This window comes from Erpetoichthys calabaricus, chromosome 5 (genome assembly GCF_900747795.2).
Source record: "Erpetoichthys calabaricus chromosome 5, fErpCal1.3, whole genome shotgun sequence".
Taxonomy (NCBI): Eukaryota; Metazoa; Chordata; class Cladistia; order Polypteriformes; family Polypteridae; genus Erpetoichthys; species Erpetoichthys calabaricus.
In genome coordinates, this window is record NC_041398.2 from 6,703,726 (window position 1) to 6,729,639 (window position 25,914).

At 44.4% G+C, this 25,914-nt stretch overlaps 5 protein-coding genes across 31 annotated transcripts in view; 3 read left to right on the forward strand and 2 right to left on the reverse strand.

Annotated features, from left to right (window-relative positions):
• Nucleotides 1-25,914, reverse strand: part of LOC114641503 (tripartite motif-containing protein 16-like) — a 1,283,323-nt gene that overhangs the window by 1,036,001 nt on the left and 221,408 nt on the right. For all 11 annotated transcript variants that reach the window (XR_007934967.1, XR_007934966.1, XR_007934961.1 and 8 more), the window contains exon 4: nucleotides 19,413-19,508. Coding sequence is in view for 2 of the 11 variants with exons in the window: in XM_051927841.1 (XP_051783801.1) it covers nucleotides 19,413-19,508 (96 nt within the window). In the remaining 9 variants the exon portion in view is untranslated. The remainder of the gene's footprint in view (nucleotides 1-19,412; nucleotides 19,509-25,914) is intronic.
• LOC114652539 (tripartite motif-containing protein 16-like) overlaps nucleotides 1-25,914 on the reverse strand; it is an 837,738-nt gene that overhangs the window by 710,138 nt on the left and 101,686 nt on the right. Inside the window, exons 5-6 of one of the 4 annotated variants that reach the window (XM_051927877.1) lie at nucleotides 1,989-2,054; nucleotides 359-730 (exon numbers count right to left, since the gene is read on the reverse strand). The exons of 2 other annotated variants lie outside the window; for them this stretch is intronic. In XM_051927877.1, coding sequence (XP_051783837.1) covers nucleotides 359-730; nucleotides 1,989-2,054 — 438 coding nt within the window. The remainder of the gene's footprint in view (nucleotides 1-358; nucleotides 731-1,988; nucleotides 2,055-25,914) is intronic. One more of the 4 variants, XM_051927874.1, reaches the window with a different exon arrangement.
• LOC114652414 (tripartite motif-containing protein 16-like) overlaps nucleotides 1-25,914 on the forward strand; it is a 1,097,043-nt gene that overhangs the window by 452,561 nt on the left and 618,568 nt on the right. The window lies entirely within an intron of this gene.
• The window catches only part of LOC114643026 (tripartite motif-containing protein 16-like), a 1,170,030-nt gene that overhangs the window by 252,686 nt on the left and 891,430 nt on the right, over nucleotides 1-25,914 (forward strand). The window lies entirely within an intron of this gene.
• Nucleotides 1-25,914, forward strand: part of LOC127527845 (zinc finger protein 184-like) — a 579,825-nt gene that overhangs the window by 190,450 nt on the left and 363,461 nt on the right. The window lies entirely within an intron of this gene.

The following is a 25,914-nucleotide window of genomic DNA, read 5'->3' on the forward strand; positions in this document are numbered from 1 at the left end:
TGATTGGCTACTCAAACCCAATAATAATTGAGACCCTGACAGCTGCACTTGGCCAGCATTCTCATCCACAAATTCAATCACAGAGGTGCTGCCCTCCCCAACCCACAAATTTAATTTTGACCCCAAACTAAAAATACAACGAGGACCTGCACTTGTGGGGACATCAAGTGACCGGTGGAGGGTACTGGTCATTGGTCACATGGTGTCAGATGGCTGATTGTTACAGTGGAGTCGCAACCAAACCCAAACCCTGGATAGAGGGGCTCAGTGAAGGAGGTGTTGAACCTGTGCAGGAGGGTCATTGTGTGTGAGACACTATAAAATGACAGAGAGCCAGCAGGCCAGTCCAGATACACACCTATTCTGGGGTTGTAGGGGGCGCTGATTACAGTCGGTATGTTATTGTGACGCACAGAGTACTGGGAACTAAAACACAACAAACTCCAGGACTTGTCGTTGTTTCCAAGGCGGCACACCACGCCCTGTCCTTTCCTGCTCAGCCCTTTACATGCAACTCCAATCACCACATCACCTCCACTGCACTCCACCTCCCAGTAACAGCGAGTCCCAGTCAAAGCATCTCTGCACAGAACTTGGGCCCAGTAGTCAAATCTGTCAGGATGATCAGGATATTCAGTTTTTGTCCTCTCGCGTGTCACCTTCTTTATCCCATCAGAGAGGCGGAGGTCTCTGTTTGCTGTGTTGATGTCCAGTGTGAGGGGACAGAAATCTGAAAGGAGAGAAAAGAAAACGAGTGAGGAAATCAGGACTGGGGGCGGAACTAACACAAACAATTAATAAGAACCAATCAGGAGTTGCGCTGATAAGACTCAAATGCTGTCTTTCACAAGTGGGGTCTTCTACCATGAAGCCCACTTTCATTCAGTAAGTGATTGACGGTGCTACTTGAAGCTGTTGTACTTTGATGGTGGTGGTCACCCTGAGTCCTGATGTCTGCCTTGGTTTTTTCTTCACCTCTTAAACTGTCCTTCTGTTCAATAAGGGGTCCATTTTTTATTTGTAGTGACATCCATTGAGTTTGGCTGCAGTCCCATGGACCTTAAACGTCTTGATGTTAGCTGCTGTGGCCACAGGAACATGAAGCTCTTTGGAGGTGGTCTTGTAGTCTTCACCTTGACCTGCTCAGCTGTGACCTTTGTCTTTTGCTCTTCTTCTCTTGTCCTCATTCAGTGTGACGCACACAATGACACATCACAACTAAGTGAGGACTTTACTGAGTGACTGAAGACCCCTGAGATTCTCAATTAGAGGGTTGAGTTTCATCCAATGATGTCTTTTAACATCTAAGGTCTCCCAATATTCTCTTCTGTTATTTTCATTTAGTTTTATTCTTACAATATGTTAAGTTATGAATCAAAATCAAAGTGTCAGCTCTATGGAGAACAGAATGGCCAAGTACTTTAGTCAGCTTTAACTTATTTCACAGTAAAGCTGGGATTCTTTTATAAAACAGTCCTTTTGTCTTCACCTTTACACACATAGACTGTATATGTAGATATTAATGGAGTGGACATTGTGTTTTTATGTGAAGCACACTGAGCTGCTTTCATTGTGTGCCTTGTGCTTGATAATTCTTATCAATATTGTAAGGGAATGACTGAAATAAAAAAGAAGCAGAAAGGAGGAAAGAGAAAAGGAAAACAGCAGAAAGTGAAATGAAAAAAATGAGACAAAGGAAAAAGAACAATGAAGGTAGGACTCGAGTGACAGGAGGACCTGGCGTAGTCGGCAGGATTTCTTTTTTATTTCCTGTGAGTCCACTTGACACTTAAGAGACTCAAGTCTAACAGACTGCTTTGGTGCCTCCCTGTCCTGAATCTCAATATCCCATAATGCACCAGTCACAGGTCCCCCGTCACTTTCAGCTCCTCAGTCCCACCACACTCACATAATGCTTTCATATCATAAGCCTGGCCTGAGATATTAAAAGTGAAATGATGATAAATTTAACGAATTGACAGACTCACATTGTAAAAACTCCTCTCTACTCTGAGGTTCAGGAGGCCGTAGGGTGAAGATTGGAGATTCATGACCTGAAAATACGAAGAAAAGAGAAGAATGGAGAATGTTAAAGTAGAATTTTATAATATTAAATTCTTAGACACGTATTACAAACACAGTGCATTTGAATAAAACAACAAGACATTCAGATCAACTTTGTTTACTGAGCCCACCGGTGTGTGGATGATGAAGTGAGCTTTATTTGCCAACATTGTGATGAGCCACAGACACATGTGTGGATCTTCTCTGTGGACTTGACCTCTACTTTAGATACCAACATCTCAGAGCTTCATGATAAGAAACTGACCGAGTTCAGCCTGCCCAGTCCAATCCACCATTGGATCTCAGACTTTCTTCCAGGTAGTAAACAGTGTCGGTGCAGTTGGGCACACACACGTCTGACCTGTTAACCCTCGTCACCTCACTTTCTGTTTTCCTCTCCTGTGTTGTCAGTTGGCCACAGCTCAGCAGTTCTGTTCATGGACATTGTTAGGTTCCATTTATGTTCATCAGTGCAGAAGTGCTTTATCTTACTGTATGTTTAAACAAATCTGTACACCACTTTATAATGCTCCACAGATTTTGTACTAATCAGGTCAGGTCAGGTTGGGGGGCATGCACTGGTACAGCTGCACCCACCACACGATAAAACAGCTTGAGATCCTGGTTGGCAACCCTCCAGGAAGACAGTCCAGTCCTACCCTTCAGAAATTACCCTCTATCTGCCACAGCCAGGTGTTACGTGGGCATCCCCTTGGCCTGGTCCAGCCTCCTGGGCTCTCAACAATGATGGTCACCCTCAGGTAACTGCGCCACATGGCCGTAGAGTCATAATTGACGTTCCCTCACAGTGCAGGTCATGTGCCTCATTCAAAGTCAGACCAGCGGTGCCCAAGGATTCTCCAAAGAGACACAGTATACTTTGTACTAACAAACGATAAATTTGCCACATCGTTTAAGATGTCTACTCTGTGCAGGGCAGTAGTCATTTTTTCCTCCAATGTCCTCTAAGTATTTCACTTTTATTGACCATATCACAATTCCAGATGGTCACAAACACTTTCTTAATATTTGGTAGCTGTGCCTTTAAATTTATTCACTTGAGCCAATTGTTTTGTGTCGCCTTTCACAAGCTTCTTACAATAAGTTGTTCAAATTTTGTCCCATTCCTGCAGACAGGACTGGTGTCACTGGGAAACATTCATAGGCCTCTTTGCTCACATATGCTTTTTCAGTTCAATCAGATTGAGGCTTTGTGATAGCCACTCCTATACCATGACCTTGTTGTCCTTAAGCCATTTTGACCCAACTTTGGAGGGCCCATCTGTGATTGAGCTTCACCTTCCTTGCTGAGGTCTTGAGATGTTGCTGCAGTGACTCTTCATCATTGTCCTTCCTCATGATACCATCTATTTTATAAAGTGCACCAGTCCCTCCTGCAGCCCCCACAACATGACATTCTCACCCTCATGTCTGAAAGTTGTGATGGTGCTCTTTGGCTTACCAATCTCACCCTTTGTCATCCAAACATCATGATGGTCATTATGGCCAAACAGTTGTATCTTGGATTCATCAGACCAGAGGATATTTCTCCAGACGGTCAGATCTTTGTCCCATTGTGTCATTGAAAACTGCAATCTGGCTTTTTGATGGTAGCTTTGGAGCTGTGGGCTTCTTCCATGTTGAGCAGCCTTCCAGGTGATGTCGATGTCAGACAAATTTTACTGTGGATATTGAGAGTCATCTACCTGTGTCCACCAGCATCTTCACAATGTCCTCTGCTGTTGTTGGTTGATTTGCACTTTTTTGCCAAAGTCCGTTCTTCTCTAGGAGACACAATGCATCTCCTTCCTGAGTGGTGTGATGGCTGGGAGGTCCCATTGTGTTTACACTTGTGTGTTATTGTTTGTAAAGATAATCGTGGAACCTTCAAACGTTTGGAAATTGTGTCCAAGTATGAGCCACATTTGTGGAGGTCACCATTTTGTTTTCTGAGCTTTTGCCTGATTTCTTTTGATTTTCCCATTATGTCAGGTAAAGAGGCAATGAGTTAGATGGTCGGCCTTAATATCCATCCACATGTTGGCTCCAGTGAGGCTGATTGGCTCTCAGAAGCTCATTGTCTAATTGCCTAAAGGCTTGACATCATTTTCTGGAATTTTCCAAGCTTTTTAAATGCACAAATAACAAAGTGTCTGTAAACTTGTGACCCACTGGAATTGCGATGTGGTCAATAAAAATGAAATACTCAAAGGTCTGTGAACATAGGTGGAAAAAATGACTTCTGCCCTGCACAGAGTAGACATCTTAAATGCTTGTAGTTTATTAGTATAAAATCAGTGGTGCGATTATAAAGTGAGTTTTAAAGAATTCACCTGAAGTGGATGGAAACTTCTAATTTCAACTGTATCTGTGTGTATAAACATTATTACATTTATAATTAAAGTCTGTTATTGTGCTTTCCTTATAGAATTGTTACTGTGCACTCAGCGGAGTGCTCAGGTGGTCCTGAAGTGGTCAGGGTTCTAATACTGTCCTCTAATTTGTTCAACTTTACCACCAAAATATAGAAATTTAAACAATTTGATCTGTAAAACAATTTCTTTAATATCAGTGGTGGAAATGAGTCTGAGTATACGACACCACACACATAACACACATGAGTCTTTGGGAGAATGGCTGACAATGGCTTACTGTGAACATTTAAAGAGGAGCCCATCTGAGCGAATGTAAAGGACAGAGAAGACAGCAGAAGCTCATTCAGACTTCATGATATCACAAAGAACTGAAAATGACCCCAATTCAATTTCATTTTCCTTTATGTCTTCATTTGTACGCTGAGCTGGCCCTGCCAGGTTAACACAACTACCTGTTGTCTCTATGCATGCTCAATAATCCAGCTAAGGAAATTCTAGAAAGTTGATTCAGTTCATCTGGACATAGTTATTTTCCAGGGAGATATGTTACATCACTCATCCAAGTGACTTCCTCAGTCCAGATTAACTGAATCAACTTTCTAGAACAACTTCCTGTTCTTTATTTTATGTTGGTCGTTAGATAGATAGATAGATAGATAGATAGATAGATAGATAGATAGATAGATAGATAGATAGATAGATAGATAGATAGATAGATAGATAGATAGATAGATAGATAGATAGATAGATAGATACTTTATTAATCCCAATGGGAAATTCACATTCTCCAGCAGCAGCATACTGATACAATAAATAATATTAAATTAAAGAATGATAATAATGCAGGTGAAAAACAGACCATAACTTTGTATAATGTTAAATGTTAACGTTTACCCCCCCCCCCCCCCCCCGGGTGGAATTAAAGAGTCGCATAGTTTGGGAGAGGAACGATCTCCTCAATCTGTCAGTGGAGCAGGACAGTGACAGCAGTCTGTCGCTGAAGCTGCTCCTCTGTCTGGAGATGATCCTGTTCAGTGGATGCAGTGGATTCTCCATAATTGATAGGAGCCTGCTGAGCGCCCTTCACTCTGCCACAGATGTTAAACTGTCCAGCTCCATGCCAACAATAGAGCCTGCCTTCCTCACCAGTTTGTCCAGGCGTGAAGCGTCTTTCCTCTTAATGCTGCCTCCCCAGCACACCACCGCATAAAAGAGGGCGCTCGCCACAATCGTCTGATAGAACATCTGCAGCATCTTATTGCAGATGTTGAAGGATGTCAGCCTTCTAAGGAAGTATAACCAGCTCTGTCCTTTCTTGCACAGTGCATCAGTATTGGCAGTCCAGTCTACTTTATCATCCAGCTGCACTCCCAGATATTTATAGGTCTGCACCATCTGCACACAATCACCTTTGATGATCACTGGGTCTATGAGGGGTCTGGGCCTCCTAAAATCCACCACCAACTCTTTGGTTTTGCTGGTGTTCAGTTGTAAGTGGTTTGAGTCCCACCATTTAACAAAGTCATTGATTAGGTCCCTATACTCCTCCTCCAGCCCATTCCTGATGCAGCCCACGATAGCAGTGTCATCAGCAAACTTTTGCACATGGCAGGACTCCAAGTTGTATTGGAAGTCCGATGTATATAGGCTGAACAGGACCGGAGAAAGTACAGTCCCCTGTGGCTCTCCTGTGTTGCTGACCACAATGTCAGACCTGCAGTTCCCAAGACGCACATACTGAGGTCTGTCTTTAAGATAGTCCACGATATGTTATGTGTGTGTGAGTCTCTGGATACGTTATGCAGAGCACATGAAAAGAATCACAATGTTAAATGAAGAAGAAGCTTTTAAGAGAGTAAATTGAAAAAGCATCCACTATATATATATAGTAAAGCAATAAACGGTCAAATGTCCGACATCTGTGTCAGGGCATAATGTCATCGAGTGTCCAACAGAGGGCAGCAATGTCCAATGAACAGAGGAAACAAAAGCACACAAAAAAACTGATGGCTGTAAGGCCTAACATGTCTGATGAGCAAAAGGAGCACAAAGCAAGAGGGATGTAAGAGCGAGCATGTCGGATGAACAGAGCTCCATAAATGAGTGACATGATCAGAACAGATGGAGTTACTAATGTACCAGTAGCCTGTTTTAATGAGCAGCTGTTTCACTCTCCTATGAAGAGATATATTGTGAACAGTAGGGGGCACTCCAGCTCCCCAAACACCCAACACAAACAAGCACGGACACAGGTTAAAAGGCATAGAGTTGTTTATTGTGGGAAAACTCTTCTTTTATAAGGGTTTCCCACCACCACAGCCACAAGTACATTAAGACCAATACTCTCTTTCTGTCTTTCACTGCCTCCTCCATTCATCTTTCAAGATTTGTCCTCCTTCCTCCTGACTCTGCCCCCCTGACACAAGTTAGGCAGTCCCTTTTATTTGAGCTACCCTGGAAGTGGTCTGTCAGCACTTCTATGTGAGGTGGAAACCCCATGACATAGGGATTCCCCAATCCTGTACCTCCCCCTGTTGACCCCCATGGGACCCAACAGGGCTTTCCCCTGGGACTACAATACCCAGCAAGCCCTGAGGGCACTCATGTGGGAATCTGAGACTGAACTCACTGCCATCTAGTGTCCTGGGGGAGATAAAGCCGTGTGCAATCTGTCTCCCCCTGTCCTTCACAATAATAAGAATAAAAGCAGCTGCATACTGTGATTATGTGATATTACTCAGCTCATCATTGTGAATAGCACTATAAAAATTACAAAAAGAGAAAATGGAAAAATCCTAATGAACAGGCATTCTTCATGCATCTCAATGTCCTTGTTATTGTCACTCTAGTCCTCATAATGGACTTTAACAATGAACAAACATGACCAGACGCTGTACCTGATGGAGTCAATGGCAGGATGTCCCACTGGATGATCTTCTCCAGACTCTTTTTCAGACTTGACAGCTCCTTTAGCAGGTCCTCAGAAGAGAACTCGAGAGTAACATTGAAGCTCAGCGAGTCTCCATCATCAGGAAGGACACAGTGAGATGACAAAGTCTGCATCAGGAGAGAAGAGGGGACGAGGAAAACTAAAAAGTAACATTAATAAGTAGGACCTGTAAGAGCCAATCTTAGAAAGTTAAAGTTTTGAGTTAAACTGATATTAATGTTTCCTTAATTTGAATAGAATATAATTTCTTCCATAATCATAGACAATGGTATAGTCTTTCCCCCTATAAGTTAGTATGAGATAGAACCTTCTTGCTATAACTGAGAAACAGTGTTATAATAGATTCAGTAGTGTTTAGAATAGGTCCCAGTAAACAGGGACTTGAAAGACCCATTTTCGAATTAGAAATGGGATAAGCATACAGTTTTCTGACCATCTTGAAAGTAAATAGTAACGATTTCAGATGTAACAAGATTAAGCTTAGAACTGAACTTTTCTTAACATGAATTTTTTCCCTTTTTGCTATTTTAATTTTCTTTTTTTGTGTGAACTGTTTTACTTTGAAACTTAACTAAACTTTAAAAAATGAAGATATTTTGTCTGTGGAATCATGTCTGCATGTCAAGCTTTTGTTGAATCCCAATTTTTGAGTTAAAGCTGCTGAACCTTAGTAACTTTGGGAAAACGTAGCTACAGGACCTCCTCAACTAAACATCAGTGTGGTGGACAGTCAATGTTGTTTTTATATAGAGAGATTACTTTTCATTCATTTATTGGTTATTTATGGCAGAGTATTTAATTACAATGGACCAAAAAATGTCATCGGCCTTGACTTTCAAAAAGCTTTTCACACAGAAGTCCATAAGAGGCGAGCCATCAGACTGTAGATAAGTGGACTGAGGGGGCAGCAGACAGACAGGCTGGTGAAGAACTGACTTAGCAAACAAAACAAGGCATTGGGCTCTTTAATGTACTGAGATGAAGTTAATTAGATAGATAGATAGATAGATAGATAGATAGATAGATAGATAGATAGATAGATAGATAGATAGATAGATAGATAGATAGATAGATAGATAGATAGATAGATAGATAGATAGATAGATAGATAGATAGATAGATAGATAGATAGATAGATAGATAGATAGATAGATAGATAGTATATATGTTCCAAGGGGGAAATTTAGCAATTAAATTAAATCCAGAGACTCACACACACTATTCAGTACAATCCTACACTTGAAGGTCCACTGCTAGAAAGTGTGTGACTTGTCAGACAGACTTGGGAGCCTTTTGTGCGCTCATCACAGTTCTGTAATCTGCCCTGTAGAACACACTTGTAAGACCACATCAGGAATATTGTGTGTTAGAGAAATGAGAAAACAGCAGAAAAGAAAGTCGAGAAGAAGAAGAGAGAGCAGACTGGACTGAGGGGTTTGAGCTGTGAGGAAATGCTGAAGGACTTGAATGTCATCAGTTAAAGGACAAAGACATGAGGAGGTGACATGACAGGAGTGTTCAAAGATATGAAGGAGTTGGTGTCTTCTTTTCACAGGTGGTGTCATTTAAAATGAAAAATATTAAGAATACAATTCATAAAAATCTGCTTCCTCAAACAACTAAAGATTTACCTGCCTATCAGGTAATAATAATAATAATAATAATAATAATAATAATAATAATAATAATAATAATAATAATAATAATAATTTATTAATTTACTAATAGACACCTTTCAAGACACACAAGGACACCTTACATAATACATTAATAACAACACCCACAAAATAAAATTAATAAAATATTACAGTACAATTAAACCAGAATAAATATAATAATAAAATTAAATTTATATTTATCAACTATAAGTCATCTATCAATACCTCCATTATCCAACCCACTATATCCTCACTAGAGGGTCACGGGGGCGGGTCTGCCGGAGCCATAATAAGTCTTCTTAAAAAGATGTGTTTAAGGTGAGATTTAAAGATAGGAAGAGAGTCCATATTACAAATATCTTGTGCAGAGAGTTCCAGAGGTGGGGGGCCACCTCTCTAAACCTCATGGTAGTCAGGTGAGCAGGAGGTATAATAAGACAAATAGAGGAAGAAGATCTAAGGATATGGGAAGGATTTAGATATGAGGAAGATCAGAAAGATAAGGAGGTGCAAGATTATAAGTCTTGTAAGTAATTAGCAGAATCTTAAAATCAATGTGATATTTAATAGGGAGTCAGTAAAGCTGCTGAAGGACTGGAGTGATATGTTCAGTGGAAGGTGTTCTGGTAATAATATGAGCTACAGCATTCTGAACATACTGAAGTTGTAAGGAGTTTATGAGGAATACCAGAGAGGACAGACTTAAAATAATCAATATGAATTGTGACCAGAGCATGAACGAGAATAGCAGTGCTGGTAGCTGAAAGAGATAGACATAAACAGCTGATATTACGTAGATGGAAATATGCCAACCAAGTTACAATATTAATATGCACCTCCAATGTTAAGGTGCTATTAAGAATGACACCTAAGCTCTTAACCTGGGAGGAAGAAGAGATTAGAGAATTGTCAATAGTCAATGAGATATTATCACATTTGTCCAAAACAGATTTAGTTCCTACCAGAAGAACCTCTGTTTTATGACTATTTAATTTAATAAAATTAGCAGACAGCCATGATTTAGCTTCTTGAAGACAGTGTGGTGCCCGGCGGGTGTCCATGCCCGGCCGGGACGCCTAGGAGGAGTGGAGGAGGGCATGTGCCTCCTCCAGGACACGAGGGGGCGTCCTCCCTGGTGGCTTTGGGGACCACGGGTACGGGTACGGAGCTTAGAAGGTCAACCCTGTAGGGGCCCGTGGTCACCGCCAGGGGGCGCCCCGATGCCTTGGGAACATTGTCCCTCAGTACTTCCGCCACACCGGGAAGTGCTGGGGGGAAGAGACTTGAGGGCACCCGGTTGACTTCCGGCTTCTCCTTGGGAGCTTCCGCCACACAGGGGTGTGGCTACGGAGGTCCTGAGGATGCACCTGGAGCCCATCCGGGGCACATAAAAGGGGCCGCCTCCCTCCAGTCAGGAGTGAGAGTCGGGAGGAAGAAGACGAAGCGTGGCGGAGAGGAGTGGAGGCGGACCAGAGACTTGAAAGGCATTGTGTTGTGGCCAGGACTTTTGAAGGGGTGATTGGTGCTTTGTGCACTGGGTTTGTGCACTTTACTTTATTAATAATGTTTAATAAACGTGTGGTGGACTATAATATGGTGTCCGTCTGTGTGTGTCCGGGCTGCGTATCACAGTGGCGTAGTCGGCAGGATGCTGCACCTGGTTCAAGGTGCGGACCTGTAGTTAACAAACATTCTGTGAGCAGCCCGGCGCAGCAGCGGCACCCCCACACGCGCCACGGGAGCGACGCAGGCACAACCCCGCGTGAGCGATTCACCTCACGGTTCGCTACCGGTTCCTTCAATGGCCATGTTCTCCTGGTGCGGGGAGAAGAACAAGGACGTTGCCGGAGTGCAGCGGGCTCCAGCAGGCACACTGTCGCCGACGACGGCCGGTTCGGCAGCACGGTGAGGACGGCGAGACAGGAAGGCGAGTCCCAGGAGGTGAGTACCCTGCCCAATGGCGATAGGCCCCGTGGGGGCAAGTTTACCTTTTGTGCTGCAGGCAGGGACTACCTGGGATTGCGTCAGTGGCAACGGGAAGCCATGCCTCAGGCTGTCGACGGCGCCGAGGTGGCAGTAAGCAGTGCCACGAGAGAGGAGCTGCTGCAGCTCGATAAGCAGCAGCCGCTGCTGGAAACCAGGAAGGCACGTCGCCGCATCAGGAGACGAGGAAACAGAGCCAAAATGGCCACGGACCGGAAGCCGCTCCCAGAGACTGGCTCGGGATTGGGCGGTGTGTCTGACGTGTCCGCCGCTGATTGGATGGAGGCGGGCACAAGGAATGTCAATCCCGGGCTGAGAAAGGACCCGACGGGGCCGGTTGGAAGGACCCCCAGAGAGCAGCCGGCGGACTTGCCTGAAAAAAAGGTAAGGCAGCCGCTGACTGGCAATCTGTCTTTGCTCGAGGCGCTGTGTGAGTTGGAGGAATGCCTCCAGCCCGCAGCGTCGTTATTTCAGGTCTTACGCGTCCTCCGAGGGCGATTGCAGGAGCTGGAGATGAAGGCGGCCGCGACCCTGACGTCGCTGCGACAATGGACGGATCGGCGCGGCGCTGGAGGCTTCAGCCGGAGGGATGCAGTGGGAACGGTAAGCCATACTGCCCCCATACATAAAAAGGGAGATCCTACCGATGGGGACTGTGATTTCAGTGATCGGGACCATGTCGGTAGGTCCCCGACAGTGGATGCCGCGGGGCAGGCTGCACGCGTGGTGAGGGGAGTAACAGTGAGAGAGCAGGGCGGACAGGGGCTGACAAGTGCCCTGGGTCCTATCGCCCGACGCCCCGAGCCCGCGGCAGTCTCCCGTCGCTCTACATGGACGCAGACGGGAATGGGGCTGAGCGTTTGTCATGCGCAGACTCAAACCGTCAGGGCGTCCAAGAGGGAAAGGAGGGATCGAGGGCTGAGTGCTGATTCCTCCAACAGGAAAGGATGTGCTGCTGGGTGCGCACGTCCAGTTAAGGGCCACTCCCCTGAGCCAGTGGAAGGGAGAGAAAAGCAGGCGGTCCCGTCAGCCAGAGGGACACGCAACCCACGGAAAAGGTTCTGATCAGGCAAGTTCCGGGGTCCTTGTGAAAGGGGGGAGCGCTGCCAGTGCGTGGCGCAAAGGGACACCAGAGAAGGGTGTCCAGGCAGCGTCTCTGCTCCTATGTTTCTATCTGTTGCAGGATGGGACCCGGGACAAACAGTAGGACCTGCTTCGTGGGAAGCTGTCCCTCATCAGATGGACCGTCTGGCCGAAACGACACTTCGCTGGCGATGGGGCAGCCTCTCAACCAGCGGAGGCTGCGAAGGCACGAGCGGCGCTGAGCAGAGGGGCGAGGAGATCTCGGAGGGGGTGCCGAAGAGGAGAGTTCCAGGGTGCTGGATTGGACCCTGGATGTAGAGTTGGACCCTCTCCGGGGTTGAGCCGCCCTAACGGGATGTGTCGCTCGGACCAACGGGTCTTCGCTGGCGATGGGGCACTGTGGTGCCCGGCGGGTGTCCATGCCCGGCCGGGACGCCTAGGAGGAATGGAGGAGGGCTTGTGCCTCCTCCAGGACACGAGGGGGCGTCCTCCCTGGTGGCTTTGGGGACCACGGGTACGGAGCTTAGAAGGTCAACCCTGTAGGGGCCCGTGGTCACCGCCAGGGGGCGCCCCGATGCCTTGGGAACATTGTCCCTCAGTACTTCCGCCACACCGGGAAGTGCTGGGGGGAAGAGACTTGAGGGCACCCGGTTGACTTCCGGCTTCTCCTTGGGAGCTTCCGCCACACAGGGGTGTGGCTACGGAGGTCCTGAGGATGCACCTGGAGCCCATCCGGGGCACATAAAAGGGGCCTCCTCCCTCCAGTCAGGAGTGAGAGTCGGGAGGAAGAAGACGAAGCGTGGTGGAGAGGAGTGGAGGCGGACCAGAGACTTGAAAGGCATTGTGTTGTGGCCAGGACTTTTGAAGGGGTGATTGGTGCTTTGTGCACTGGGTTTGTGCACTTTACTTTATTAATAATGTTTAATAAACGTGTGGTGGACTATAATATGGTGTCCATCTGTGTGTGTTTGGGCTGCGTATCACAACAGTCAGAGAGGTATTAAGGTAGAAGAGTGGAATCAGGCTTAGTAGACAGATAGAGCTGGGGGTCTTCAGCATAACAGTGAAAGTGAATATCAGATTTCCTAAAGATACGACCAAGAGGCAGAAGATAAATGATAAATAGAAGGGAGCCCAAGACAGAGCCCTGGGGAACACCATTAACAACTGGAAAAACTTGGGATCTGACATTTTTAATTTATACAAACTGTGTGTGATCTGAGAGAAGATTTAAACCAGGCATGTGGAGTGCCAATAATGCCAATCGATTTTCATCTCTCAAGGAGAATATCATGAGATATAGTATTGAAGGCAGGGCTCAGATCAAGGAGCACAAGTGTGGTCAACAGCCCCGAGTCAGCTGCCATCAGCAGGTCATTGGTGATTTTAACCAGGGCTGTCTCTGTACTGTGAAATGGACGAAAGTCACATTGAAATTAATTGTCTGTAAGGTGAGAATGAACCTGCATGGCAACAGTTTTCCAAGTGTTTTTTAAAGGAAATGAAAATTTGAGATTGTGTGATAATTATTTAATTTGTAGGGATCTGCACCAGATTTCTTGAGAACTGGAGTTATTCCTTTATCTCCTTTATTTTAAGAGATAAAGGAACAAGACCAGAGATAAGGGAAGGATGTATGATGTTAGTTATTAGAGAGGGAAGAGGAATCAGTAGGAACTGCAGCCAGCTGACAGGTAGAGGGCTTGGATTTTCTAATAATATCAGATATTTCAACCACAGTTGGGAGTTTGAAAATAGTAAGAAAAGAAGAAGGGGATCATAAAATGTTCCAAGTGCAGAATTTACAAGAGAAGTCAACTGCTGGTGGATATTTCCAAACTTCATATTAAAAAAGTCATAAAAGAGTTACATTGAATAGTACAGTTAAATTGAGGTGGGAGGTTGTCAGGAGACCATAGGATGTTTTTTGAAGGCTGTAGATAAAGGCGGGACCTTTGAGAGTTTTGCATAAATTTAGGAAATATTAAATATGAAATTGGACTGAATGGTCAGTTATTGCCATTTGTCAAAACTCCTCAGCTTTTTTGATTTTGAAGTTTCTCAGGTCCCACACACCCCAGTCTGATCAGACTCCCTGTGAAGTGTCGCTCTCACCTTCAGGAAGTGGAGATGGTCCTTGGTCTCTGAAAGCTCCTTCATCTCAGCCTCTTGTCTCTTCAGCTCATCAATTTCCTTCTCCAGTTGCTCCATGACTCCTTCAGCCTTCTCCATTTCTCTCTTTTCTTGTTCTCTAATCCTCTCAGTCAGTTTCTTGTGGGCTTCCTCAATGCATCGTATCAGAGCAGTGAAGCTCTTCTCATGTTGCTCCATCACTCTTTCCACAGAGATCTGGTTGGATAAGAGAAAAATATAAAATTGAGTCACCAAATGAAAAAATAAATAAACCAGTCCTAAGACACTTTTGTTGGTATTCTGATGTAGTCATGGATAATTTGAATTAGGATAACGGCCATAGCAGACCCTTGGTACTCTGGGTAGCAGCATCTTCTTAAGGCACCTGAAAGACCATATGTAATGTGCAGTCTTAATAAGGGGTTCTGTATGATCTATGAGAGTCATTGGTAGGACAGCTCTATTGTCCAGTGAGGACTCTGGCAGTGTTACAGAGGTGTGTCTTTAAAAGAGCCTCTCCTGGGGCCTCATGTATAAACAATGCGTACGCACAAAAATGTTGCGTGCGAACGTTTCCACATTCAAATCACGATGTATAAAACCTAAACTTGCCGTAAAGCCACGCACATTTCCTCGGTAGCTCATACCCTAGCATACGCAAGTTCTCCGCTCAGTTTTGCAGACTGGCGGCACCCAGCGTCAAAGCAGTGCTACTGTTCCAGTGTGGTTTCCCTTTCTTTGTTAGATCCACATGCCTGACGCGGCTTTATAATACATTGAAATTAACTGCATATTGTTTATTAGTTTAATGCATCTTTTTGTAATTAACCTGTAGCAATATAATGGTCCATGGAATGGCCAAACTATTCCAAATACCATAGGTGCTTTATCGTTGTTACTCTCACTGCACCTTCTTCTTCTTTTTTCAGCTGCTTCCATTAGGGGCTGCCACAGCAGATCATCTTTTTCCATATTACTCTCACTGCACCACTTGGAGTATTTATATCACTGTATCTGAGTGGGGAAATACAGCTCTACAGCAGGTGATCGGAAAGAGAATTATTGGTATACAGCATCTAGTACAGGCTGCCTCAGCCATGCTGTCTATTGAACTGCTCTCATACGGCAAACGCTTCAGAGCCTTTCCTGTACGGACCTCGCGGTTCAGAAACAGTTTCATCCCAAGAGCTCTAACCACACTCCATCAGTCCATCAAGTGCTCCTTGTCGAACTCTTTGTACTTATAAGTACAATCACCTCACTGTAAACTTGCCCTACAGTTATAATATTGCACAACCTGAACCACTTTATAAAGCGCGTAGTTACATATGATAATGATATCATTTTTAAGATGAAATGCAGCAAAATATGTTATATTATACAGATAAAACTTTAACTTCATTTAAATAATCTATATTGTTAATAATTAAACATGTGAGGACACAGTGCCACAACACTAGCGAGGAGCTGACGGTTCCAGCCTTGCACTGTATTCTTGCTGGTGCTGGCGTGACACTGGAAGGATAGATGGATAGAATAATTTAAACACGTACTACGAAGATATTTCAATGTTCCTTAAAAGTTTTGAAGAATCTGCGCTCTCAGCTTACAGATGGATTAGCGTCTATTACAGAGCTTATTGTGTGACGATTTGTTACTTGGAGAAAGAAAAGGAAGGACAGGAATTGGAGGTTAGTACGTTTGAAAGAGAAAGTACTGCTGTGATAAAGTATTTCATCAAAGGTCGTGCATGGCGCCGCAAGCATCCTGCGTGAGGCAGGAACAATCACTGCTCCTCCGTGGTCCCATGTTTAATAACACGCTTTAACTCCTATCATCATGAAAATGATATCAAGTATACATCTCAGTATTTAAATTATTCAGAAAGCTGTAATATCACGAATGTAATGTATTCTGTGTCCTGTCGGAGAAAGAGAAAGCCTGTTTAAGAAGCAGGTAGTGATTCACGCACATAGAGCACATAGAAGATCAAATACAAAAACAAAGCATTTAATGTACTACTTTAGTTATGATGGGATTTGAGAAACAAGTAAATTAAACGATTTTAAGATGAAGTTTATGATGTTCTACTTTAATGGTAAAATAAACTATGTGATTAAAGTGGAAATTTCGAGATTAAAGTTGACATTTCGTGCTTTTTCCCCACTGTGTGCCTATTTTTTTTCTCTGTACCCTAATAAGCTTTCATATGACAGTCAGATGGTGGGCTACGACTCGCCTTTTCACGGCAACTTTGATATCTGACAACTTCTTTTTTATGTCAGGCACTGTGCGACTTTGTGAACTTGAGCTTTTGAGTTTCTGACACGCTATGTCAGTCGATCAGCTTCCTTTTGTTGTTTATACCACTGTTTAAACCAACAAATAGTACATTTTTCTTTGCCTCCACTTGGTATTCGCTGAAATTTTTCTGTTTCCCCCCGTGCTTTTGCCATTGCCTTTTCACAGAATGCTGAGCTTAAGGTCTATTTATACTGATTTGCATATTCAAAGAGGTATAATTGTGGGAGGAAACGGGGCGGGACAGCAGTCACATGCACATGGGTTACTTTTCACGCTGACCGGGATTTATGGAGCAGAAGAACGTGAAAGTTGGTGTACACACAGATTTATGCATTTGGCACATTTCTGCTTTTGTCCGTACGCTATGTTATAGTGTGAATTCTTCGCACGGCATCATGCATGAGGCCCCAGGTCATCCTGGTATTGAGAGCTGAGAAGTAAAGAGAAGAAGAAGAATTGGTATTGTGGAGAAAAGCTGACCTGTTGTAATTTAATTACATTAATTGTGTGTTTGCTTATTATCCTTCACCCAACTGTATTCAATTGTAATCCTCAGAGTTGTGAGTTTTTATATATCAGGTTACTACAGTTCTATTTCCTTTATTTAACTTTTCATTATTACTAATAACTGCCACTGTGACTTTTATTTGTATGGCTCACCTGAGTGTCATTGGTGTGAAAGTTAGTATGCAGGTGGGTCACAGTCAGATGTAAGTGTATGAGGTGCACACTGTCCTGGATCACCAACCCCAAACCTGGAGATGTTCAGCTGTTTTCTGGACCTTGCAGAGCTGCACAGTGACTCTGATATCTCTGAGACAGTAGGCAGGGATGAGGAGCCCCAAAAGTAGTCAGAGTCAGGGATTCAGGTATTATGAGAATTGAGATGAAGTTTTGCTCCAAATACACGTTTATATTTTCATTGGAAATGGTGAAGGCAGGAGTAGTACAATGCTGGGAAAATTGCATCACAAACAAAGGTAACTATTGTCACACACGTGCGAGTAGGGGGACGTTGTGTGGACCAAGTAAAGGTAATTCCACGCAGTCACGGGGGTGGGGGGGGGAGGGGGTTCACGGGGTGCACTAAACCTTCTCCTGTTGTCTCTACAGACCAGCCGCGGGAAAACCTATTTGAATCAAGAACGTCACTTCCAGTTCCGGCGCCTAGAAGGACGTCACTTCCTGTTCCCTACATCACTTCTGGTTACCCTACATCACTTCCTGTCTGACCACTTAAAACCACCATCTTTTCCAACCTTGATCAGTTCTGTCTTGGACTCAGTGCAATCAACAACTGTGTTGCATAAAAAAGAAAAAACCTTTGTCAGCTAGGAACATTATACGGGTGGCTGCCTCAAACCTTCCTTTACGTGTGTCTTTTACACTATGTAGAAAAGAGATGTAATTTGTTTTTGAAATTCTTAATAAACAGAGTTAAAAAAAAGTGCAGAAACTTTTTGAATGTCCCTCGTACAATTAAAATATGGAAATCAGACTGCCAGTTCTGCAGGCAAATGGAAAGAGTTGGGTGCAAAGCTAAGAAGCAGAGCTGACAAATTGGTCACCTCAGGATTTCCATCTGTTCCACACACACCAGTACACATGAGGTTAAATAAATTTGAAGGCTTAATTCTCACCTGAAATCTTGGTTTCAGAAGAAGTTGGGATGGGTTATAGTTCAACTGGATGGGCATTAATATAAGTTTAATATAAATCACAAATAAATTAATGAAAAAAATTATTCAGAAAAGACTGAGCAACAAAAATCAAGAACAAGAGTGTCAGTGAGCAGTCAGTGTGGGTTTAGATGGGGGATTTCATGTTTCACTAATGTGCAGGAATTCTATAAGGAAACAAGAAAAACATAAAAATATAAACCAGTATGGAGGTCACTGTGTCAGGATGGCTCATGTTCAGTCCCTTGTTCATCAATGCCATTCAGTTCTGTGTCTTTATTGGACTGCACCATGATGAGTGACACATTGTGCTCCACCCACTTCGTTTGACTAGAAGGACACACCCTAGCGTGGACACACTTTACTACAACATGTGACGCTAGGCTGTTTAATGTAAGTCTGCCAGATAAATCAGATTGGAAGAGTTTTGAATGTCCAGGCTCAGAAATGTGTGTGAAGAGATCTTCCTCTGCTGGATGAGAAGTTTCTCATAAATGGAAGTATTGGACATAAAACAGGAAGCAACTCCGCACAGTCAGATGTGTGCCAATCAAATTTGTGGCCAGGTCACAAAGAAAATCCACACCAGAAATCATAATAGGGCAATTTACAGTCTCTGCCAATTAACCAGAATGACATGGAGGATGAGGGAGAAGAACTGGAGTGGTGAACTCCACATGGAAAATGAATGGTGACCTGGAAGGCAACATAAGTGACCACTGCACACCCTTACTGTGCTTTGTCATAAAATATGAATGGCTAAATAAAACTGGTGCAGGTATGTACACTATCCGCACTCAGTCCAGCAGCCTAACACCTTAACCTATGGAGTCCAATAAAGCTGGGACATATCAGAATAAATAAGGGCCATTAGAGAATGTTGTGTCGACTGATCCATCTCAGAACATCAGTGACAACCTTCATTATGAGTTGTTGTTAGGGGGAGTGAAGTCACCTTTAAGTGGTGGAATGAGAAACCAGAGGACATGAGGGTCTTGTGGTCTGAATTCCTAATGACTAAAACATGAAATGCTGTCAGCAGTGAAACACCATGAAGGACATAAGAAACCATCTGCTCTCCTTCTCCATCTCCCTGTCCTCACACGTCATCACCACAAACTCTTAAAACTCTTTAAGTTTTTTTCTTCACTTTGATATGAAGTGTGGTCGTAACCCCACTCACCTTCATCTCCTCCACTGTCCTCCTCATCTCCTTCATTTTCTTCTCTTTCTTCTCAAGTCTCCTCCTGATTTCCCTCAGTGTCGCCCCCAGCTGTTTCTGTTTGGACACACAAATTGACACATGGGGGTCTTAACATAAGTAGTACATAAATTTATACAACACATTTGTTTTACATTCTATGACACAACTTACTTTTTCTGTCACACTTGTCTTCATAATGTCACAGTAGGTGACACACAAATATTTGATAAAATAAGTATAATAATACAAAAGATTTGAAAGAAAGGTTTAGTTTAACAGTTCAATTCAAGATGGAGTTTGGGCGTGAAGAGAGTGGCAAATAAAGAAGACAGTCTGAATGCACACTGGTGTACGAGTCAGTCCTTGATGTTTAGATGACATCAGATTGATTACCAGGATATCAGACATTCACTCATAAAAACACTGGACTGTGCAGGATGAAGAAATGCTAGCAGACCCAGGAGAACTTAGACACATAACAGCTGTAAGTGTTGGATCTACAAGGCCATTGTGGAGTTCAGACTTGTGAGAACTTTGTCAAGCGTCTGGCCATTTTATGGATCAAGTGAGATAACTGAGGCTGAGAAGACACGAGTGAGTCTGAGGACTTCAGTAAAAAGTTAAATCTGAAGAGGAGTTTTGTGAGCTCAGATAAATCCGACCATAAATCAAAGGAACAACTCATGGTAATATTTAAAGAAAATGTTATAGCTGAAGTGTGTGAGAGCAAGGAGCAGATGAAGTGAAGGTAAGACATTTTAAATACTTGGGTTCAACAGTCCAAACCAATGGAGAGAGTGGCAGAGAGATGAAGAAGAGAGTGCAGGCAGGATGGACTGGGTGAAGAAGAGTGTCAGGAGTGATTTGTGACAGAAGAGTTTCTGCAAGAGTGAAAGGGAAGGTCTACAAGATGGTGGTGAGGCCAGCTATGCTGTATGGTTTGGAGATGGTGGCACTGACCAGAAGACAGGAGACAGAGCTGGAAGTGGCAGAGTTGAGGATGCTACAATTGTCACTTGGAGTAACCAGGGTATCCAGGATTAGGAACAAGTATATCAGGGGGACAACACAGGTACGACAGATTGATCACCAAGTGAGAGAGGTGAGACTGAGATGGTTTGAGCGGAGGAGAGATGAGGGGTACATCAGGGAAAGAACATTGGGAATGGAACTGCCAGGGAAGAGAAAAAGAGGAAGGCCAAGGAGGAGGTTTATGGATGTGGTGAGGGAGGACATGAAGGCAGTTGGTGTGGCAGAAAATGATGTGAAAGACAAGGAGATATGGAGATGGATGGTCCACAGTGGCGACCCCTAAATGGGAGAAGCTGAAAGACAAAGAAGATTATAACTGACGCTGATGGATGCAGAACCGCACTGTATCAGTCCATGATCCCTCCTCAGAGAAACTGGACAACATTTACAATATAATTCTAAGATTTCAGCAATGAAAATGAGAAAACAAGTTTCTACCCGATGGGCTGCTCAATGGCTTATTTGGCAAGTGACTTGGCTATTTTACAGAGAGGCGCAGATCCAGTTGTCATTGTCAATGTCACGACAAGTGACAAAAGTAAGAACAGGCTGGCAATTGTGTAAGAAGAGTGAAGATGGAGGAGCTAAGATTTGGAGCAGAAGAGACAAGGTGGTCTTGTCAGAAGTGCTATTTGTGACAAGCCAGGGACTGGAGAGATCAGAGAGTTTAACATGAGAATCAGATTTGGTTTAAGATGGAGGGACACAGGGCTAAGGGGCATCAGGGGGATTTTTAGATCAGATGGCAGCACTTCCACCACACCCAGAAGTGCTGCCAGAAGAAACTCGTTGGGCACCTGGAGTCCTTCTGGGTGGCATATAAAAAGGGGCCAGTCACCTGCATCCAATGGGCAGAGTCAAAAGGAAGAGGACAAAGCCTGTGTGGAAGACTGAAGGTTTGGCAAAGGGACTGTGGGGGTGCCTTGCTGTACTGTGTTGTGCAGTGGGAAGCACAGAAAAGTGCTACCCACTGTAAATAAAAGTGTGTGTTGTGTGCTGAACCTGTGTCCTGCCTGTCTGTGTCGGGGTACACACCCAGGCATCATACTAGCTGTAAACAGAAACTGGAACCATCAAAGCCCACCAGGACTCTTAGCCACAGATGGACTCCTGAGGCTGTTGGAAGGCTAATGGACTGTTTAGGCTCCAAGGATTGGAAAGCCATGGAAGGCTGGTGTAGCAGCAGAGATGAAAATGCTGATATTGTAACATCTTACATTTCCTTCTGTGAAGATGTGTGTCTCCCTAAGAAGTCCATTGTGAGATACAACAACAACAAGCAAATCGAGACTTCTCAACATGAAGGAATAGATTTCTCTGACAAACTACATTTACATATCACTTAACTCCTTTTTTATTGAGCTTCAATTAAACACTAAACTCCACTCACCTGTTTTCCTTTTCTTTCCGTCTCTAGCTTGACCTTTTTATGACCATCATGTTCAGTCACCGCACACATCAAACAAATGCACATCTCATCAGTTCTGCAAAACATCTCCAGACATTTCTGATGATTCACACAAAATTTCTCTTTCAGATTTCTGTCAGGATCAACCAGCTTGTGGTGCTTCAGCGCACCTCCTTCAAGGTGAGGCTGCAGGTGAGTCTGACAGTAGGAGGCCATGCAGGTTAGACAGGACTTCACTGCTCTGAACTTCTTACCAGTACAGAAACCACACTCCACGTCTCCAGGACCAGCATAATTCTGAGACAGAGGAGGACTGAGAGTCGTTTTCTTTAATTTCTTGATGACTTCATTCAGCAGAGTGTTTCTGTTTAGCTCAGGCCTTGTGGTGAAGGTGTGTCTGCACTGAGGACAGCTGAACACTTGGCTCTGATCCCAGTAGTTTGTGAGGCACTTCAGACAGAAACTGTGACCACAATGCAGTGACACGGGGTCAGTCAGGGTGTCCAGACACATCGAGCAGGTGAACTCGTCATGTGATACAAACAGCTGTGCTTCAGCCATCGTCAGTCTGAGGAGAGGCAGGCAGAGAGAATCAGTCAGACAAACAAGGAAGTGACTTGTGAAGAAACAAAAGTGAAAGTTTGTCTGTGCTTAGTGAGGAGGAGGAGGACGAGGAGATTTAAAGAGAAAGCTGAGAGCTGACAGAGAGAACATCTGAGGAGACACTGAGGGTGAACAGTTAACGTGAGACAGGAGATCAGAGTGGTTTTAGTCCTGGTCGCGGAACAGTGGACCAGCTCTATACCCTTAGCAGGGTCCTGGAGGGTGCATGGGAGTTTGCCCAACCAGTCTACATGTGTTTTGTGGACTTGGAAAAGGCATTCGACCGTGTCCCTCGGGGAATCCTGTGGGGGGTACTCCGAGAGTATGGGGTACCGGCCCCCCTGATAAGGGCTGTTCGGTCCCTGTACGATCGGTGCCAGAGCTTGGTCCGCATTGCCGGCAGTAAGTCGAACCCGTTTCCAGTGAGAGTTGGACTCCGCCAGGGCTGCCCTTTGTCACCGATTCTGTTCATAACTTTTATGGACAGAATTTCTAGGCGCAGCCAGGGCGTTGAGGGGGTCCGGTTTGGTGGGCTCAGGATTGGGTCACTGCTTTTTGCAGATGATGCTGTCCTGTTTGCTTCATCAGGCCGTGATCTTCAGCTCTCTCTGGATCGGTTCGCAGCCGAGTGTGAAGCGGCTGGGATGAGAATCAGCACCTCCAAATCCGAGACCATGGTCCTCAGCCGGAAAAGGGTGGAGTGCCCTCTCAGGGTTGGTAGCGAGATCCTGCCTCAAGTGGAGGAGTTCAAGTATCTCGGGATCTTGTTCACGAGTGAGGGAAGAATGGAGCGTGAGATCGACAGGCGGATCGGTGCGGCATCCGCAGTAATGCGGGCGCTGCATCGGTCTGTCGTGGTGAAAAAGGAGCTGAGCCGCAAGGCGAAGCTCTCAATTTACCAGTCGATCTATGTTCCTACCCTCACCTATGGTCATGAGCTATGGGTAGTGACTGAAAGAACGAGATCACGAATACAAGCGGCTGAAATGAGTTTCCTCCGCAGGGTGTCTGGGCTCTCCCTTAAAGATAGGGTGAGAAGCTCAGTCATCCGGGAGGGGCTCAGAGTAGAGCCGCTGCTCCTCCACATCGAGAGGAGTCAGATGAGGTGGCTCGGGCATCTGATCAGGATGCCTCCTGGACGCCTCCCTGGTGAGGTGTTCCGGGCACGTCTAACCGGGAGGAGGCCCCGGGGAAGACCCAGGACACGCTGGAGGGACTATGTCTCTCGACTGGCCTGGGAACGCCTTGGGATTCTCCCGGAAGAGCTAGAAGAAGTGGCCGGGGAGAGGGAAGTCTGGGCATCTCTGCTCAAGCTGCTGCCCCCGCGACCCGACCTCGGATAAGCGGGAGACAATGGATGGATGGATGAAGGAGATCAGAGTGTGAAGACCACCAAGTGACAGAAGAGATGACCTGTCACAGGGGGTCTGCTGAAGTTTAATTCACGTCAGTATTTCTTATTTATTTATTACATACTGCAGTCCACTTTAGACAGTCTCAGAGCTCAGTACACATTTTCAAATGAAATAAAATGAAAATAAAACATAACACATCAATCACCATACAAAGATTTGTAATGTGACAGCCAGGCAGCCTTCAGCAGACCAAGATAGCGAGCTGTTAAACCGAGGATTCTTTCTACTCATGCTGGTGCTCTTTATTAATCAAAAAGTCCATCCCATAGTAAGTTCTCTTCTCTAATTTATCAAAGTTATAGGAATATTAGGAAGAGAAAAACCAATTGATTGATGTTAATCTGTCAAATAACTCATAACCTTTTGTCAATGCCAGTAATTCATTTTATTATTCAGTAAAGCACCCACTTTATTTTCCTTACCTTTCTGTGTAGTTAAAGTTCTCAGCTGTTAGACTTCCATCAAGGTAAGCAAAGCCCCTCATTTTAAAAAAACAGAAAAATCCATCCATCTATCCATTCATTTCCCAACCTGCTTACACGGTGCAGGGTTATGGGGAAACTGGACCCTACCTCAGTAACCATTGGGGGCAGGTAGGAAGAACACCTGGACAGGGTTTCAGTCCATCACAAGGTGAACACATTCACACACATACACACACACTTAGGCCAATTTACAATTTATTATAGAGAGTATCATAGAAGTATGACCCTGTTAATATACTGACATACTGCAATTGGCCAAGATGGCATCCATGTATGTTTCTGTGTGTGTGTGTGTGTGTGTGTGTGTGTGTGAGTAGACCCTACCAAGTAAAGGCCTCCTTTTTTGAGTTGTTTGCTGTCTTTCAAGTGGGGCGTCCAGAGATCCTCATGACCCTGCACTCCACTAATGTCTTTTTTCTCATCCTATCCACAGCCTTGTAAATCAGTCCTTATTATATAGCGCCATCCCTTCAGTGACCAAACATAAGCCACTTTGCTAAGCACACACATGAATGTGTTAATGTGATGACCAGCTCCATCATGGTGTGGTATGTGGACTGTAGTGCCGTGGATCACAAGTTACTACAGAGGACTGCTAAGACAGCTGAGGACGGACTTCATCGGTGTGTCTCTCCCATCCATACAAGACACCTACAGCACACAAACTCCACAAGACATCCAGCATTGTGGCTGACCCCTCACACCCAGCACAGGGGCTCTTTGAGCTCCTGACGTCTAGCAGATGGTATTGCAGTATCTGAGTCAGATCATACCAGACTGTGTGACAGTTTCTTACCCCCATGCTGTCTGACTCCTTAATGTCTGAGCATCTCCCCGCTACTTTATGTTTAACTCTGAACTGTGACCTTTACATTCTTTGCACATTTGAAAACTTTGTAAATCAAATGTACACATTGCACTTTATGAGTGATAAACAGTTACTAAATGTTTGATGTACATTAGTCATCTTCTTATATTTCACCTTTTTAACACAGTAATGTCACCTCTACTGTTAAGCTGTTACTGATCCAGTTATAACTGATCTGCTGGACGTTTTCCTACCATTGTCATGTCAGATTACTGCACACTGTCTTGTCTGTTTGCACTGCATGTTTATTTGCACTAAGTGGTGTACATTGTCTTGTTGCACTACATGTTGTATATTTGTACGGTGGTCCTAAAGACACCCAATTTCATATCAACCTGTACGATGTATTTGGATGGGATGACAATAAAGAAACTTGAACTTGAACTTACTATATGAGATTACATAGAATTTCATAATTATACCATTTATAATTAAAGGGAACTGCGGTACTCCATATATCATGGAGGGACAGGAGTGTCATTGAAATGAAAACAAGGACCACCGCAGAGCTGTGAGGGCAACAGACCCAAAGTTAATGAGAATGTGTAGAATGTGCTCATCAACTTTAAAACGAGATTCTGACCTGAATGACTGCTGATGTGCAATGTGAGTGACCATAGAGACCACTTACTTTATGAGGTCAGACAATGAGAACTGACACAATGGCTGA